Here is a 17,311-nt window from a genome sequence, read left to right on the forward strand (position 1 = left end):
TTTTTCAGTAACATGTTAAATGGTGGTAAATTATTCTTTTCCTAACCTTTTGAAATATCTCCTACTTCCACAGATCTATTCTCACTGTTCCGTGGATAGAGCTGGGAGGAGAATGCAGCATTAGTTGCTCCAAGACAGGCTATAATGCTAGCATAATTTTCCACACAAAGCCTTTCTATGGGGGGAAAAAGCACAGAGTTACAGCAGAAATCTTGTAAGTATGTTCAGGGGCGTTAAGAATCAGTCATCTCAAGTTATTGTATATAAGAAAACCTTAGTGGAGTAAAATACGATCTAAAGTGTAAAATTTAGATCAGGAGGTGGCATAGAACGCCTTGGGGTTAACATCATTGGCCAGATACTCTGAGGCTTCACTATCATTTTAAGTGGGGGCCACTTTGGGAAAAACAACCCAAAAGAAAACCTTTCAATATGAGAGCCATTTCCTGTTGTACTGACCTCTGCACAGCACTCAGTGCTGGGAGGGCCCTGTAAGAAAGAGAGAACACTCTTAAGAGCTCTTGTGGGAAGGCACTGGGAAGGGGTTACACTTTCCAGCACTCCATGTACACATTGCAAGATGGTGCTCCATCCAAGTTTAGCAGCAGCAAATGGGACTCAGATGGAGCTGATTCCCTGCACAAGAGCTCAAGGGGCGGGTAGAAGTAGAGAGGGTGGGTGGGAAGGAAGGGAAGCAACTGTGAGCCAGCCAATACCACTGGACACTGGAGTCTGACAGGCAACGAGGAAAGGCTACAGGGGAGCAGCAGCCAAAGGAACAAACAAACAAACAGGAGTTTCAGATGACAGAGGAAGGTGGGGGGCATCAGAGGGAAAGCCAGATAGAAATGCAGAAGAAAAGAGGTGGGGGCAGGGGGAGATTAACAAAAATTGCATGCTGCGCAAAGCGCGGCACATTACTTTTTTCATGTGTTTGTGTGTGTAGGAGAGAGATATGTGTGCACGTTGCCTTGATAGTGCTACCCAGAACAAAACTCTTTCCTCTCTCTCGTTATACAATTTAGAAGGAACACTGCACAAGAGGGCTCCATTTTCCTTAAAGGAGCCCTATCATCAATGGACACAGCATTGCACAGTGGGAATGGTCACCTCCTTGTGCCGGGGGCTGTACAGAGTATTCACCTTTGGCCAAAGCTTCACATAGGCCCTGTAAAGTTAGGAAGCCACACTTAGGACTGATGTGTTCTGAGGGAATTCGCAAGCATCAGAAGATTATTCACTCCTGGTTTTTAATCTTTCCTTTTATTTAGTTCTCCTAATGAGAAGAAATCCTTTTACTCAATTGAAGGAGAATGGAATGGTGTCATGTATTCAAAACATGCAACAGGGGTAAAGCACCTTATTTAATTATTTTAGCTTTGTGCAAACAGCAGCTATAACGTTCGCAGTACTCATCCCCCCCCCCATAAAAGATGGTATAGATTGTCCGAAATGTCATTTGAAAGCTGCTTTTCCTACTACCACTAAATTAAGTCTTCAGCCCAAAGACTTTATGGATGTAGAAGTGATGAGGTCCAGCATACTTATAGGTTGGTATCAAAACCATTGATGCTATGAAGCTACCTGCACTCCATAGCTTGGAGGTGGGCGGGGGGCTGTTAAGCTTCATTATGTTTGTCTTGGGGGAATGGATATACAGGAGGACCTCTATATTCACAGGTGTTCCGTTCCGCAGTTGTGCCGCGGATATGGAAACTGCAAATATCAAGGCATTGAGTCAAAGGGGAATTGGGGGTTAGGCTTCCAGTCACCAGGGAAATGAGGGGGGGAAATGCTGATTTTTGGCCAAATTGGGGGAGGGATGTGTGGGGGGAGCTCCTTACCATGCGTTGCTGCTCCCCTGCATCATGCTTTGCCCTCAGAATGCCCCCGAATTGGCTGGAAATTGCAATTTTTTCGTGGTCATTTCCAGCTACCTCTGACCCACAGATACACGAGGTGGACCTGGTTTTTTTTTGTTCCACATATGCGGAAGTCAGATGTCTTTTACCTGACCATGGATACGCGAATCCGCGGACATTGAGGTCCTCCTTTATAATCAAAACTTAGATGAAGGATGAATTAAAATGGAAAAAACTTAATTCCTGTTCTTCCTTTAGGAGAACGTAGTATTTATAGATACCAAGAAAATGCCTATCATTAAAAAGAAAGTAAGAAAACTAGAAGATCAAGAAGAATATGAATCCCGCAGGTAAAGTCAAGTCACTTTTCCTAATTGTTTATTAAAATGAGATGTTCAGCACAATATTCAGAAGTCATTGAGTTTAATTTGCTCAAGCTGAAGAAGTATAAAAAGTATAAACCTGCATTTTTTTAAATAGAATTGGATTATGGAGCCTTAACATTTTCAAGTCACACTATGAATCTGCAGCTAGTGCTAGTATCTTGCCCTTCTGTATAATTCTAGGTGTGTGTGTGTGTTTTGTTTTTTTTAGCTTATGGAATGATGTAACATACAACTTAAAAATCAGAGACATTGACGCAGCTACCGAAGCAAAGCATAGGCTCGAAGAAAGGCAAAGAGCAGAAGCCAGAGCCAGGAAGGAAAAAGAGATTCCATGGGAGACACGGGTGAGGTTTATTCAATTATCCATTTCTTTGTGAGTCTCTGTGCAGTGATGCACATGGGAGATCTATGGAGATCAATGTTTTGGAAACTTCTTAAGCACAGGAAAGTGCTCCAGCCCCTGCCCTTGAATGGGGAAGCACCATGCTTGGGTAGGAAGGATGCATCTTCTGCAATTTATTGATGGGAGTTGTAGTTCATCAACAGCTGGAGAGCTAAGGTTGCCTACCCCTACTCTAGAACTTGGAATTTTTTCCCCAGTGACAAAAATTGTTGACCTCGGATTTAGTTAACTTTACTACTGTGACATTGTTGAATGCTCTTCTCTTACAGCTATTCCATGAAGATGGAGAATGCTGGGTTTACGATGAGCCACTACTCAAACGACTTGCTGCCAGTAAATATTAAGCGGACCATGCCTATGAAGTACAAAGCCTTTGCTGAGTAGTGGTGGTTGTAACTTTCAAGTACTCTTCTTTTGAAGAGCAGATCTCCTCCAGTTACAGTTGTTCCTCTCTCAGGGATACTGGACTTACTGATGCAGCAAACAATTAAAACAGGAAGAGCCTTGACTGTGTAGCAGTAATTTATATTGGCTGTTCCTGACTGACCTCCTACAGCTTTTAAGAGAATTAAAATATGGGCTTGAGCCCCATCATGTACATTCTAGGCACCACTGTAAAGGGTGAAAGGGGCATTTTATGCCAATTACATATGATTCCAGCATCCTACATAATACACACACTGCTTCACTAGAACAGTTAATTTTCTGTGCAAATGCAGATTCCTTCAGCCAATTTAGAAAATGCAAGATGCTAATCTATCAACTAGTATGAAAAAAATAATCATCAAATCTTTTGGCATTTCATTGTTTCCTGAAAACAACTTTAGTATTTTTAGAGACTAAAATGTAATTATAGATTACCATTTGGTTCTAGCTGGTGCATCTATAATGCTTCATAAAATAATTTTCAAATGTATGCATTGTTTTATTTCAGAGAATCTTTACAGCAAGAATGCTTTGAAACAGTATTGTATTTAAGTTAACAATGCTAAAAATGTTGATGCTCTTAAAGGAGATATGAACATGATAGGCAAGAGCACTTCTGCGTGTACTGTGAAGAAGTTAAGCAACTGTCCCAGTGTATGGCTAGTATATAGAACATAACCACTGTACTGTCTGTTTAAACAGAGCTGTCCAAACCTAGAAAAAGTGTGGGGTCAAGGTGAGCGAGCTTCCTCACTTACGCAAATGGTACTCTCGAGACTATTGCGCAGAAGTAGACAAAGCACTACTTTGTCTAATCCAGACACAAGCTATAGCCACAACTTCAAATGGAATAAAGCTGCTAATTTATTAGATTTTAAATGCAGTAGGCTGGTTTACTGGCCTACTTCTTTCCTTACCATAAGACTTTAAAGAGCTACACATGTATTAAGCAGGCCTGCCCCAAAATAATCTTCTTTGAAATTGTTTCATACTCCAAGGCTTGAGTTAGGTCCTAGGACAGCTGGCTCGATTAAGTGGTGTGAAAGATGTACTTGCCCTGATTCTTTCAGTGCATGCTGTAGCAAAAAATGAAGTTTGCCTTGTCCGCATCCCCTTACAGATTTGTCTAGCATAAATCTGTGCATTATTTTGAGGTGGGGTGTGCATGCAATATTGCTGCTTCCCTTAAACATAGAGGATGTACCATGCTGTGTCAATTTCTACAAATTCAAGAGTTTCTAGGTAAGACCACAGTGTACAGCAAGTTCTGGGGTAGGGAGGGGAAGAGTGTCCAACACCATCTTAACCAGTGGCTTAGGGTGGGAGTTATACAAACAACAGTCTTACAGGCAACTGCGTTTAAGCACTGTGCAAAGGTTGCTATAATTTGGCTGTGTAGAGTCTGTAAAATTTATGTTCTGACTTGCTGCTTTCTCATTAGATGGGGCAGAGTGGTGGCTACTTGACTGCCTACTACTGAGACAGGTGTGGGGCTATTGGCTGCATGCCAAGTGAGGGGTCAACAGGGGAGGTATATTGCCTCACTTCAGTCATCACAGTGTCTTAGGCTGCCTCTGAAAGCAACAGAATAGGAACATAGGAAGCTGCCATATACTGAGTCAGACCATAGGTCCATCTAGCTCTGTATTGCCTGCACAAACTGGCAGCGACTTCTCCAAGGTTGCAGGCAGGAATCTCTCTCAGCCCTATCTTGGAGATGCCAGGGAGGGGACTTGGAACCTTCTACTCTTCCCAGAGTGACTTCACCCCCTGAGGGGAATATCTTACATTTCTACTCTCCCATTCATATGCAACCAGGGCAGACCCTGCTTAGCTAAGGGGACAAGTCATGTTTGCTACCACAAGACCAGACAACAGCTATAAGAACAGGGAAGGGAACAGAGGCTCGATGCACTTAAAAGTTATCCCACACATCCTATTGGAAGCAGTTAATGCAGATAGATGAACTTGGTGCTCTTGTGCATATATATATGTCCTTCAGATTTGATCTAGCAAAGTGATATATAAGAAGACCTAAGCAAAAATGCACTACTGTTCCATCAAAACACAGTATAAAGGTTTCCGCTGAAAGCAAGAGGGCTTGGATCTTTCTAAAGTGAACAACTTCAAGATGCAGACTTCTACAATTAGTTACCTTTATAGAAACCTACATATAAAAAGCAGAAATTAAGCTCTATCAGTAATTAATTTATTGCACATAAGGTATCCGTGCACTCATATTGAACTACCTCATGCAGACGGAGTATCCCCTTTACACCTTTTATTGCAGCTTGGGATGTCCATTGTTCTGAACTGTTGCACACAAGCAGGTTACTAGTTGATAATCAGTTAATCATCTTGCACACAAGGGGACTTCAAAAGACAACTGCAGCCCCAACATAGTTCTCTCTGACTCCCCATTATGATTTTTGGTTGCTGGTGCTTCCAGCCCTTATTTCTAAGCAAGATTTCCAGTTCTAGTTGCTAAAACTGCTATATTGTGTATTTCCACTATTTTCCAAGAAAAAGCCTGCTTTTGTATACCTTGCCTCTTCAAGGACATGCTTGTAGCAAGTTATACTTCTATTTTCAGCTACATGTTTTCTGGAAAGCATGGTAGGCTGGATTCTTTGCAGTAAAGCCAACCTCCCGAAATGTTCAGTAGCAAAGTTGTACTACACATTATGGCAGTCTGAGGTGTTACTTTAATATCTTATGGTACGGGAGAACATTGAGAGTTGATGTATATACTTTGATGTCCTTGATACAAGTTGTATCAGTCAACGAAGAAGGGCTCAAGAACATTAGCTGAGGTATTTCATTGCATGAGGGACTGTGATTGTTTGAGGGCACTGAGGTTTCTGCATCACCTTCATGTTTTCCATATCCAACTACCTGCAATTTAAAAAGACAACAGTCACCAAGTAATAAAGTTATATTCCACACACTCACTACAAAATTAATCACCCTAATCCAGCTCTACAAGTGGTGTTCTACATCTGTGCAAAACCAACTCCTATCAACCCAAGTCACAATGGCCAGAAGCCAGGGATGATGGGAGTTGTAGACATTCTAGAAGAGTTTTAAACTGCAGGAGGGCTGTAGTGTAAAACATTGCTCTATATACTATTCCAAACGTATACTTTAAGTCACAATACAGATCCACCAACTCATAAAACTTTACCCCTGTGGTCCCAATTCAGCTGTAGGCTTGTGCCCGAAACGTTTCGGAGGCCATTATGGAGGCCTCCGAAACGTTTCGGCTCCGGGGGCCATTTCGGTGCTTCGGCACTGGCGGGGGTAGTCCTTTAAGGGCGGGGGAGGGTGCACTCACCCCTCCCGCCGCATATCCCCCGCCGGCGCTCCGTCACTTTCAAGCCCCTCGGGGCAGCAGTGTTCCTCCCTGCCACCCCGTTTTCGTCATCGGCCGGAAGAAGTAACCGCGCGTGCGCCCACTGCAGGCGTGCACACGCCCGTCTGCCATGCGGGTGCGCACACGTGACAGGCGCACGTGCGGTTACTTCTTCCGGCCGATGACGAAAGCGGGGCGGCAGGGAGGAACGCTGCCGCCCCGAGGGGCTTGAAAGTGATGGAGCGCTGGCGGGGGATATGCAGTGGGAGGGGTGAGTGCACCCTCCCCCGCCCTTAAAGGACTACCCCCGCCGGTGCCGAAAGAACTTCGTGCACATCCTATTCAGCTGCTATTTACTAAAAAAAACCAAACCTAAACATCAGGGTTAACACTACTTTAAACAGTACATGTAGTCTAGCTCCAACTTAAACAGATCTATATTGAACTTGCATATCCTTAACTAATGCACTTTATTTTACTTGAATACTCACATGTACACTAAGTACTTTTCTTTTTTTGCTTCTATGTGCTTGGAACCAGTCAACTAATTCTGACTGAGAGAGAGATTTCAATACTTCAATCTAAAAGAAAAACCAAACAAAAAATTAAGAGACAGGCAGATAGCAGCCTATTATTCATACATTAGGTGTAGGAATTAGATCAAAGCCAGAAGCATTTTCCTTCATATGTAGTTTATCAAGATAAAGGTCATCAGATTTAACTCAAATTGTATAGCTATCCTATTCATTTTCTTATAGTTTGAGAATGACTTCATTATAGAACCACCAGCACAGCTGAAAAGGGACAAGACTTCTTCCAGGAGCACACTAGATCCATGTATTTTATTTTTACATTTTATATCCCACTCTTCTTCCAAGGAGCCCAGAGCGGTGTACTACATACTTAAGATTCTCTTCACAACAACCCTGTGAAGTAGGTTAGGCTGAGAGAGAAGTGACTGGCCCTGAGACACCCAGCTAGTCTCATGGCTGAATGGGGATTTGAACTCGGGTCTCCCCGATCCTAGTCCAGCACTCTAACCACTACACCACGCTGGCTCTCTGAGGGGTGGAACTTAAAACTATTGTACAGACTTCACCTAATACAAACTTAGACCAGACTGAATATCATATAAGGGTTAATAGGATTCAGTGGTAAGATGATGTTTAGCTATACTGTATAGCATGATAGAATCATACATGCGCACATTCAGAAATGTGGCAAATAACATTAATTCCTGTAGATAATTTTAAAATCTTAATGGAGATCTGGTATCCTTCACAACATGGGATTTGCCCCTGTGCAGTAGTCCCTGTGGCAGGATTCCAAGCTCCTCAAAGTGCTCTGAAGCTCTGCCCTTTGCACACAAAGTGCACTCAGTATCTTTGGCTCACTTCCTTCTCTACTGCTATTTAGGGATGGGCCCGGACTGGTCCGGAGGCCACTGAAAAGGCCTGGGTGGTTCGGATTGGGGGGTCGCTTTAAGAGCGGCAGAAGGGTTTACTTACCCCTCCCGCCGCTTTCCGCTGTGGCGCCGTAATTTGTAGAGTAATTGGGGTGGCAGGATACCTCCCTGCCGCCCCTTCCCCGCTGCGGCTCTGCAAAGCTCCCAGTAATGCTTTGCACGCGCGCACGCAAAGCATTACTGGGAGTTTTGCAGAGCCGCAGCAGGGAAGGGGCGGCAGGGAGGTATCCCGCCGCTCTTAAAGCGACCCCCACCCCAGTGCTGGACCGCAGTGTGGCGGTTCCATGCACACCCCTACTGCTGTTGTGGCCAGTTCCCTCAGGTTCTTGCTCCTTGTACTTGGTTCCTGAAAGAAAAGTTAATACTTTTAGTTTTCCCCAACCTCACATTTTTCCTCACATTTCTTTGCCTAGCATTTCAGTTTTGTGACTAATGGACTCTAAAGACTTTCAAGCACTGATCTTTCTGCCACAGAACCCTTCCCTCTTCCGACAGGCATGATCTTTGTTTGCTCTGTCTCAAGGAAGACCACAACACCCTTGCTTGTAAATTTCTGTCCTTTTGAAAACAAGACTCAGAAGAGTCTGTACAGCTGCAGGCTGCCCTGTACGAGCAGGCCCAGTCTAATCCAATGCCAAGCTCTCCTTTATTGCTGGCTTTGTCAATGTTGATGATGTCAAAGTCTGGCTTGACTCCATCAATCTTCATTACCATAGAAGCTATCTTCAAGAAACCCCATCATGTTTCCAAGGATGGCCATACACATCACAAGAAGCAGAAGCACCGGGAGGAGTCCTCCTCCTTGGAATCAAACCGCCAAAAGATGTCTACATAAATTCAAAACTGCAATTCTATCTGCCTCTTCAACTCCTACACCAACACCAGCACAACTTCAACTTGAGCTTTGACATCAAGCTGCCTGTTACCCTTGATGTAACCCTGTCAACCTTCACTGATAGAGATGGTTTCCTGAAAGCGTCCAGTGTCTATCAGTTGTCCAAGCTATCAGCTCATATTCATTGTCCTCTTTGCTGGAGATTGCTGAAAGGGCTTCAACAGCCCTGGTTTCAACAGTAACCTCCATGCCTGCACCACTGCCAAGCTCTACTGATGTTGGAACTTCATCTATGTAAATTATTTTACCAGCCTTGTCTGCACATGTGTTGCTTAAAGAAGTGCCCACTCCTTTGACTGTCTTGACACCTGTCCTGGGATGCAACTTGCCATCACCGCTATCAATGCCAAAGGACTATCCTCTCTTCCAAGACATTGAGTCCATTCTAGTTTCTCCGTTAATTACTGTCTGGCTCTACTTTCAAAGGCTTCTCTCTCCACGGCCTCAATTATGAAGTAGCTCCAGTGCTTTGGAAATTCCAAGAACACCATCAGCTTTTCCACTGCGAACAACCCCTCAATGTTCACCATCTCTCCTTCAGCTCTGGAAATAAAGGCTTCACTTTTCAATCGCTGCCTACTCACCATAGGCAGGTGGACTACTGGAGCTCCCCTGGGGCCGTAGCCCGGGGGGTTATGCCAGAAGGCTGGGGAAATTTAAGGACCCTTCATATATCCCTTCCCCATCTCTGCCAGATGACTACAAAGAATTCAGGCTCTGGAAACCCGAGACCTAAATCAACCACTGCATCTCAAAGCTCTCTATTTCAGGCTACACAAGACCCTCCTTTCAAATGTCCCCAAGATGACCCTCTGGCCTGCAACTGAAGTCCCCGGTCCAAGCTGTTAAGGACCCAGTTTATTATTTGGTGACCTCTGCCTCTACGTCTCAACCTGCTGTACTTCCCATGCTGCCGGTGCTGAATAACTCAGCCAAGTTGGCATGGGATGTCCTTGTTTTCAGCTACATTGACCTCCAAGAGATTGCAAAATGTTTGCAGTGTCCAGGAGGATGGCTGCAAGTTCCTATTTAAACAGTTGAGTGTGCAGTACCTCTGATTCACTGTGGGGAACCAGACTTACCAATATACAGTCCTATCATGTGGTCTCTCCACAGCACTGCATATCTTCACCAAGTGGGCGAGTTTGATCATCGCCCACCTCAGGACAGAGGGCAAGGTGATTTACTTTTACTTAGATGATTGGCAGATCACCTCTCCAGACAACACTACTCACCAATCACATACAGAGATGGTGCTTAGTGTTAGAACAGCTGGGTGTCCAAGTGCATTTCAAAACGTCCTTCCTGGTCCTTCAGAAGTCTGACATTCATAGGCTCCATTCTAGATGAAAGTTTGAAATGAGCTTTCCTGCCAGAGGAAAGATTGCTCTCAATCCTACATATGTTTCATTCTTTCCAGTACAGACCCATTTAGGAGGCTCAGTCCATCCAACACCTCTTAGGCTTGATGATGTATTGCATGGCGACTGCTCATAATGCCAGGCTACATATGCGGCGCTTCCAGCTATGGCTCCTTTCAAAATACAAAATGTAAACAGCCAGCACCTGCAACCTCTACTGCTGCAACCAGTACTGGACTCCCTACTCTAGTGGATTCTATCAGACTCTCACAATAGGCATCTCATTCCATTCTCCTGTCGCCACTTTCTTACGACAGATGCCTCCCTGAGATGATGGGATTCTCATTGCACAGGACTTCAAGTGCAGGTTCTTTGGAAGCACCAACAATTGCTCCTCCATATAAATCTTCTGGAACTCATGGCTATTCTCCTGGTCCTGAAGTTTTTCCTGCCAAAACTAAATGGGAAAATGGTCCAAGTCCAACTGGACAACACTACCACAACTGAATATGTAAACAGGCAGGGCAGCATGGTCTTCAGATCCCTGCGCAACCTATCCATCCAACTCTGGAACTGGTGCATAATGCATCACATTTATCCACAGGCCCTTCACTACAATACTCTGGCAGACAATCTCAGCAAAAAAACCAGACTTGTCCTGCCAATGCTAATAGGAAGTCAACCACAATCATACTTTGGACACATTATGCGTGTGGGAGCCTGGCAGCAGCTGACTCAGCCTCCGATCCCAATCTAAAATCCTTTATTTTAATGATTGAAACCTTGTTGTGCCTATTTCAGAGATTTTCTACAGTAAATGTGAAACTGGATAAGATTAATGAACAAGTAAATCAATTGAATAACATTACAAGGCAAATTAAACCCATTGCTACTGCTGAAGCATGTTCTCAGACAGTACTCACTGGTGCAGATACCACTTGCTGCTCCCCAATAGCTGATGATTTGTTTGCTAAACCTGGTGTAGGGTATATTTTCCAACCCTGCCAGAGTGAACTCATTATCATTCTGGATGGACATAATGCTTGTCACTGGGATAAATGGCATAATATCAAAAAATCTTTGGCGCAGCTGCTGGGTTTTGAGGAGGAATCTGTGGACCTTAAGAAATTTGAGAGGCAGCATACAAGGAATCCCCTCGTGCTGAAGTTACTATTATCCTTTGAAAATGATCTAATTCCTGCATCCTTGGCAAGGATGAGGAAATTTCTGCATAAGTGGAGAATCTTCCCTAAAAGAGTATTTTCTAAACCCTCAATTGCGACTCCTTTGGACAAATATTTTGTTCAGGTTAAACAGCATAGGATGGGGAAATCTACTTCAAAATCTGTAGATAAGCAATCCCAAGTTTGTCCATCCTCTACATCTATAGCAACGGAGACAACAGGAGATCTTGAGTACCTAACAGGACCTTGGGATGTTTCCCAACTGATTACGCTATCCTTAATAGAATGCTCAACTGGAGACAGCAGGAACTTCAATAACTCTATTGTCCGCTGCCCCAAACGTACCTATGTACCTACTAGATCTAAAGATGCAGTCTGTTCTACGAGTTACGAAAAAGTGAATAGGCTGAGCTCCCCTTTGAGAGAGGGAAGTACACAACTTACCCCTTATTCAGAACACAGCGGAACTCAATACCATCCTCATTCTGAAATCACCAACCCTAGGAACGATCCATCACAACCTGGTGATTATTTAACAACTACACCAAGGAAAATACAACCCCTTGTGGCTGAGGATAAACTGGACATAACATCCTCAGCCACTAAACGAGCACCCATTAAAACACTGGATCCTGGTAAGTTTATTCCAGCGATACCACTATCATCTGACCCACATTTGGATGAGTTTTATGCATTGATTTCAACCAATAACTCAACCCAAATAGAAGCGCTGAGTGCAATTAACAGGAACTCAACTGGACAGCCTAATAGTCCCTTGGATAATGCTTCTATGGAATTACTATCTCTGCTTATAGAGCATTCATTTCAATTCAACTCTGTTCTACTTCAATCTCCATCCAAACTGGGTTTGAGGGACTGGCTCGCTGAAGGAGAAGAAACTTTGGTGGAACGAGACACTGTCGGGGACACTGCCAGGCAAAACTGACATCCTATTCCACACCTGGCTTGTCAATCCGCTACAATAATCATCTGGAATATTCATGGTTGGGGCTCTAAACTTTTAGATTGTGACCTCCTGAACTTTCTCTCTAAGTTTGACATCATAATCTTACAGGAGACATGGTGGTTAGGTGAAATAAAGCTCAAAAATTATATTTCCTACACGAGGCCAGCTCTGGCTAGTAAGAAGGCTGGTAGACCATTGGGAGGCCTTGGTATACTTATTACCTCACGCTTTAATGCGCAGGTGGTGAAGGTATCTTGTCCTGGGGAGTGGGCTATGGCTATACTGGTCTCTGATCATAAAACCAGCTTTCTGTGTGTAAACTTATATGTCCCAACGCAGAGTTGCATCTCACAGACGGAGGCGCTCTGGGGAGAAATTGAACAATACATCTTTAAGCTCATAGATGAATACCCTAATACGCCTCTGATTATAGCTGGAGATTGCAACGCGAGACTAGGTCACAATGACGTCTCACTTTATGGAAGTTTTTCTTTGTGGCCCCCATTGGATGAGTTAGAACTTGGTTTATCTAATCGTGTTTCTCTAGACTCAACGTGCAATTTTGCGGGGCTATGTTTAGCCCGAATGACTAACAAACTGGACTTATTAATTCTGAATGGCACTGCGTCTGGGGATTGCCCAGGAAAATTTACCTTCCAACGGGGCACTAATCAATCTACTATTGATTATGTATTAGTTTCTAAAGATGTATTTGAAGCAATAGCCAGATTTAACATCATAGCTAGGCCAGAAAGTGACCATTATCCTTTAGTATTAAATTACACCTTCATGAAGCAAGATAAGAGTTCTAGAGTTATGCCCTTTACACAACAGGCCACTGATGGGACTCCCAGAATCAAATGGAATTCCCAAATTAATCAAGTTTTCTCCGAATGGTTTAACTCGAAGAACGGAGAATCACTTAAGGAAGGGCTGCTGGATGCACTGATTAAAAGAGACCAAAATGCCCATATTCTTGAAAAGTATGAGGTTCTCACAAGATCAATTAAATCTCTACTAACTAAAGATCATCACACCAAACCTAAAAAGAAAACTGGCCATACCAAAAAGTGGTTTGACCAAGAATGCATAAGGATAAAAAAGCATCTTGTCATGCTCTCAAAATATGCTATTCTCTGCCCGTCTACACATACACATTTAGAACTGTCTAAAAAGAAAAAGGAGTATAAAGCTCTTCTTAGAACTAAGAAATTGATTGCAACTCAAAAGGAATGGCTATCTTTGATAGAAGCAGCTAGGAAAAATGATTTAACAAATTTTTGGAGGCTGATTTCATTATCCCAAAATAAGGTAAACTCTGAACAGGCCTGTCCAATTGCCCCTGAATTATGGGAATCACATTTTCGGAAACTTTATAGCAACCACACATTTAAACCCCAGATTGACCTACATAAAGATACTTTACCTTCCTGGCCTACGGTCTCCACCTATGAGGTGGAACAACTAATTATGCAGCTGAAGGGTGGAAAAGCACCCAGGAACGATTACATCCCTCCAGAACTATTAAAGGCTCATATAGACTGGTGGGCCCCAGCACTGGCTCTTTTGTTCACCTATATAGACCAAACTGCACAATTCCCTCAGGAGTGGGGCTCAGCCATGGTGGTCCCGATCTATAAAAGAGGCAATAGGGAGGATTCCTTTAACTACAGGCCAATTATCCTCTTGAATATAATAAGTAAATTGTACGCCAAACATCTGTGTGTAAAACTTTGCTCTTGGATGGAGCAGGAGCATATAATCCATGATGAGCAAGCAGGTTTTAGACCGAATAGATCGGTTATGGACCATTGCTTAATTTTACAACAACTTGTAGACAAACAAGTTAGGGTCCATAAAGGGCCACTGTTCGCCGCTTTCGTGGACCTTAAAATGGCCTTTGACTCAATTTCAAGGAGTCTACTATGGACTAAATTGGCTAGTCCATCTATACATCAAAGGCTTTTATTATTGCTCATCAAGCTCCATGAGAACTCCTCTTTAAGAGTATGTTTAGACACTGCCGGCAATTTCACCAATTCAATTCCAACAGAGAAAGGTGTGCGGCAAGGGTGTGTGTTGGCCCCTTATTTATTCAATCTGTACATTAACAATCTGATTAATCGGCTGCAAAATGTTGATATCCACGCACCTAAATTAGCCAACAAAAAGATCCCGATCCTGATGTACGCGGATGACGCGGTTATTTTATCTCAAAACAGGGTCGGGCTCAAAAGAGCTTTAGATGTTCTAGCATCTTATTACCAAGAGGAACGCTTGACGATCAATTATAATAAATCTAAAATTATGTGCTTTAAAAATAAACCAAGGATATTTATATGGACCTTGGATGGACACAAATTAGAACAGGTCAATCAAATAAAATATCTTGGGGTGGTTTTTCAACAAAATGCTGGGAAAGCGGCACATATGAGAATGGTAGCTGACTCAGCAAAACGCAGTGTGGTAGCAATTAACAGATTTTTCAGAACGCAGGGAGCAGGTTTCATTCCTGCAGCTTTAAAACTGTATTCAGCAAAGGTTATCCCTCAGCTCTTATACGGGATCCAACTGGGACCTTATGCAAACTTTGACATGCTAGAAAGAATTCAATCCGGTTTTTTGAGAGCTATCTTTGGGACTACAAGATGCACCTCAAATGTAACACTGCGCATGGAGGCCGGCCTCATAAAAGATCGAATCTCGTGCCTGGCTTTTAATCATTTACTTTTGGTTGAGAGTCCACCTACGCCCGGTGGGCCTAATTCCTCAGTTTCTATCGTTAAACCCACAACCGCAGTGGTGCACTGTAGTCAGTAAAAAGCTTGCTGCTCTAGGATTAGACCCTGAACAACTGCTGGAGTTAGACTTGTCAAATGCGAAAAGAATAGTAAAACAGCGTTTGACAGATATTGAATTACAAAATAACCGGGCCTCTTTGACAGAATTCTATAAAGGAGTAAGAACTAGATGGGATCTTTCACCAGCAAATTATTTGTCCCATATTACACTCAGCAAATTCCGGTGGGCATTTACAAGGGCAAGAACAAATTCTTTTCCCTCTGCACTATTAGCCGGGAGATACAGTGGTGTTCCCTTGGAACACCACTGCCGCTACTGCAGATGCGGCAGTGGGGAAATAGAATCTATTGAGCATATTATATTATCCTGTAAATTACATAGGCAACCAAGGGAGCACTTAATTTTACCTCTGGTCTGTAAACAGACAGATCGATCTGCTGAACAACTTGTTAAATTCTTACTTTCTGATGAAAATGTTTTAAATTTTAACTCCGTAGCCAAATTTTGTTATATTGCTTTTAAGATGTATAATGAGAACCTATAGAGTTTTCTATAAATTGTTCTGCTGTTTGCATGCATGGATTGTTTGGTCTAGGACCGTAAATAAAACTTGACTTGACTTGATTCTGGCAGACAATCTCAGCAAAAAAACCAGACTTGTCCTGCCAATGCTAATAGGAAGTCAACCACAATGATACTTTGGACACATTATGCGAAGACTCAGCTCCCTTGAAAAGCCCATAATGCTGGGGAAAGTTGAAGGAAAGAGAAGAGGACGACCAGAAGCAAGGTGGATGGACTCGATGACGACAGCAATGAATGCATCACTGAGAGATCTATTTGTGGAGAGGAGATCTGGTCTTGTGGTAGCAAGCATGACTTGTCCCCATAGCTAAGCAGGGTATGCCCTGGTTGCATATGAATGGGAGACTTGATGTGTGAGCACTGCAAGATATTCCCCTCAGGGGATGAAGCCGCTCTGGGAAGAGCAGAAGGTTTCAAGTTCCCTCCCTGGCATCTCCAAGATAGGGCTGAGAGAGATTCCTGCCTGCAACCTTGGAGAGGTTCACGCTGCCAGTCTGTGAAGACAATACAGAGCTAGATAGACCAAGGGTCTGACTCAGTATATTGCAGCTTCCTATGTTCCACAACATCTCTTCCAGTACTAGTACTGGGGGACTCCAAGTAGACTTCTTCGCACTTCATCACAACAGGAAGTGCCCCCTCTTCTGCTCAAGAGCTGTGCTGGGCAAGAAGTCCCTGGAGGTTCCTTCTAAGTGCCCTGGAACACGCATCTCTACCACCCTTTCCTCTCCTGTCATGACTTGTAAGCAAAATCCTACAACAAAAAACAAAACGGAAATACACCGTGGTGGCTGAGGCAGTCATGGTTCCCCCTCATCGTGCGCCTGTCTCAGGGCCTCCATCTGTCTCCACCAGCATGCAGACCACCTCTCTCAGAACAGGAGCAAGATCCTCCACTACAGCCTACAAATGCTGAACATGACTGGAGGGTGATCAACCAGATCTTGATCCACGAGAGGAAAGAATCCACCAGACAAAACTACTCCTGTAAGCAGACAAGATCTGTAAAGTATGTGAAGTCTAAGGGCTTTGAACCAACAACTGCCTTTGTATGTCAAGTCCTAATATACTTGGCCTTAACACTCAGGCTTTCCAACTCATTAAGATCCATATGTCAACCCTCTCTGCAGTTCACACAGGTTCAAACTCCTACTTTGACTGCAAAAGGTTTCTAAAAAGGACTGAACAATCTTTTTTCCACCAGCAAAAAAGCCAGTCGAATCCTAGAGCCTCTTGCTAATACTCTCCATTCTTACGGAGCCCCCCTTTTCTTACATTCTTAAGGAGCCCCCCAATTAATCACAGCCTCTCAAACTACTCTTCTTGAAGGCAGCTTTCCTAATTGCCATTACTACTGCGAGGAGAGTTAGTGCACTGGCCGCTCTAAGAGTCAAAGTTCCCGTGACTGTGTTCTTCCCCAATGAAGTTGTTATGCGAACTGACCCTGCTTTCCCATCTAAAGTGGTTTCTGGTTTCCATATTAATCAAGACATTGTCCTTCCTATGTTTTTCATGAACCCTGTCTCCTTAGCTTGTCAGACAGCATTTCTTTTCTTCCTACACAGAGCCAAAGACTTTAGAAAGTCCATCAGACTCTTCTTTGCCTTCGAAGGTGCAAAGGCC

General features: G+C 43.5%; 2 protein-coding genes across 6 annotated transcripts in view; one reads left to right on the plus strand and one right to left on the minus strand.

The window, feature by feature from the left end:
- OSBPL9 (oxysterol binding protein like 9) overlaps positions 1-3,567 on the plus strand; it is a 139,559-nt gene extending 135,992 nt beyond the window's left edge. For all 5 annotated transcript variants that reach the window (XM_053249963.1, XM_053249965.1, XM_053249964.1 and 2 more), the window contains 5 exons: positions 74-214; positions 1,272-1,350; positions 2,121-2,212; positions 2,457-2,592; positions 2,921-3,567. In XM_053249963.1, the coding sequence (XP_053105938.1) occupies positions 74-214; positions 1,272-1,350; positions 2,121-2,212; positions 2,457-2,592; positions 2,921-2,995 (523 nt within the window). In that variant the 3' untranslated portion in view covers positions 2,996-3,567. The remainder of the gene's footprint in view (positions 1-73; positions 215-1,271; positions 1,351-2,120; positions 2,213-2,456; positions 2,593-2,920) is intronic.
- Positions 3,568-5,270: 1,703 nt separating this feature from the next.
- The window catches only part of NRDC (nardilysin convertase), a 91,126-nt gene continuing 79,085 nt past the window's right edge, over positions 5,271-17,311 (minus strand). Inside the window, exons 30-31 of the mRNA XM_053249962.1 lie at positions 6,921-7,010; positions 5,271-5,972 (exon numbers count right to left, since the gene is read on the minus strand). Of these exons, the coding sequence (XP_053105937.1) occupies positions 5,778-5,972; positions 6,921-7,010 (285 nt within the window). The 3' untranslated portion in view covers positions 5,271-5,777. The remainder of the gene's footprint in view (positions 5,973-6,920; positions 7,011-17,311) is intronic.

This window comes from Hemicordylus capensis, chromosome 4 (genome assembly GCF_027244095.1).
Source record: "Hemicordylus capensis ecotype Gifberg chromosome 4, rHemCap1.1.pri, whole genome shotgun sequence".
In the NCBI taxonomy this organism is placed as follows: Eukaryota; Metazoa; Chordata; class Lepidosauria; order Squamata; family Cordylidae; genus Hemicordylus; species Hemicordylus capensis.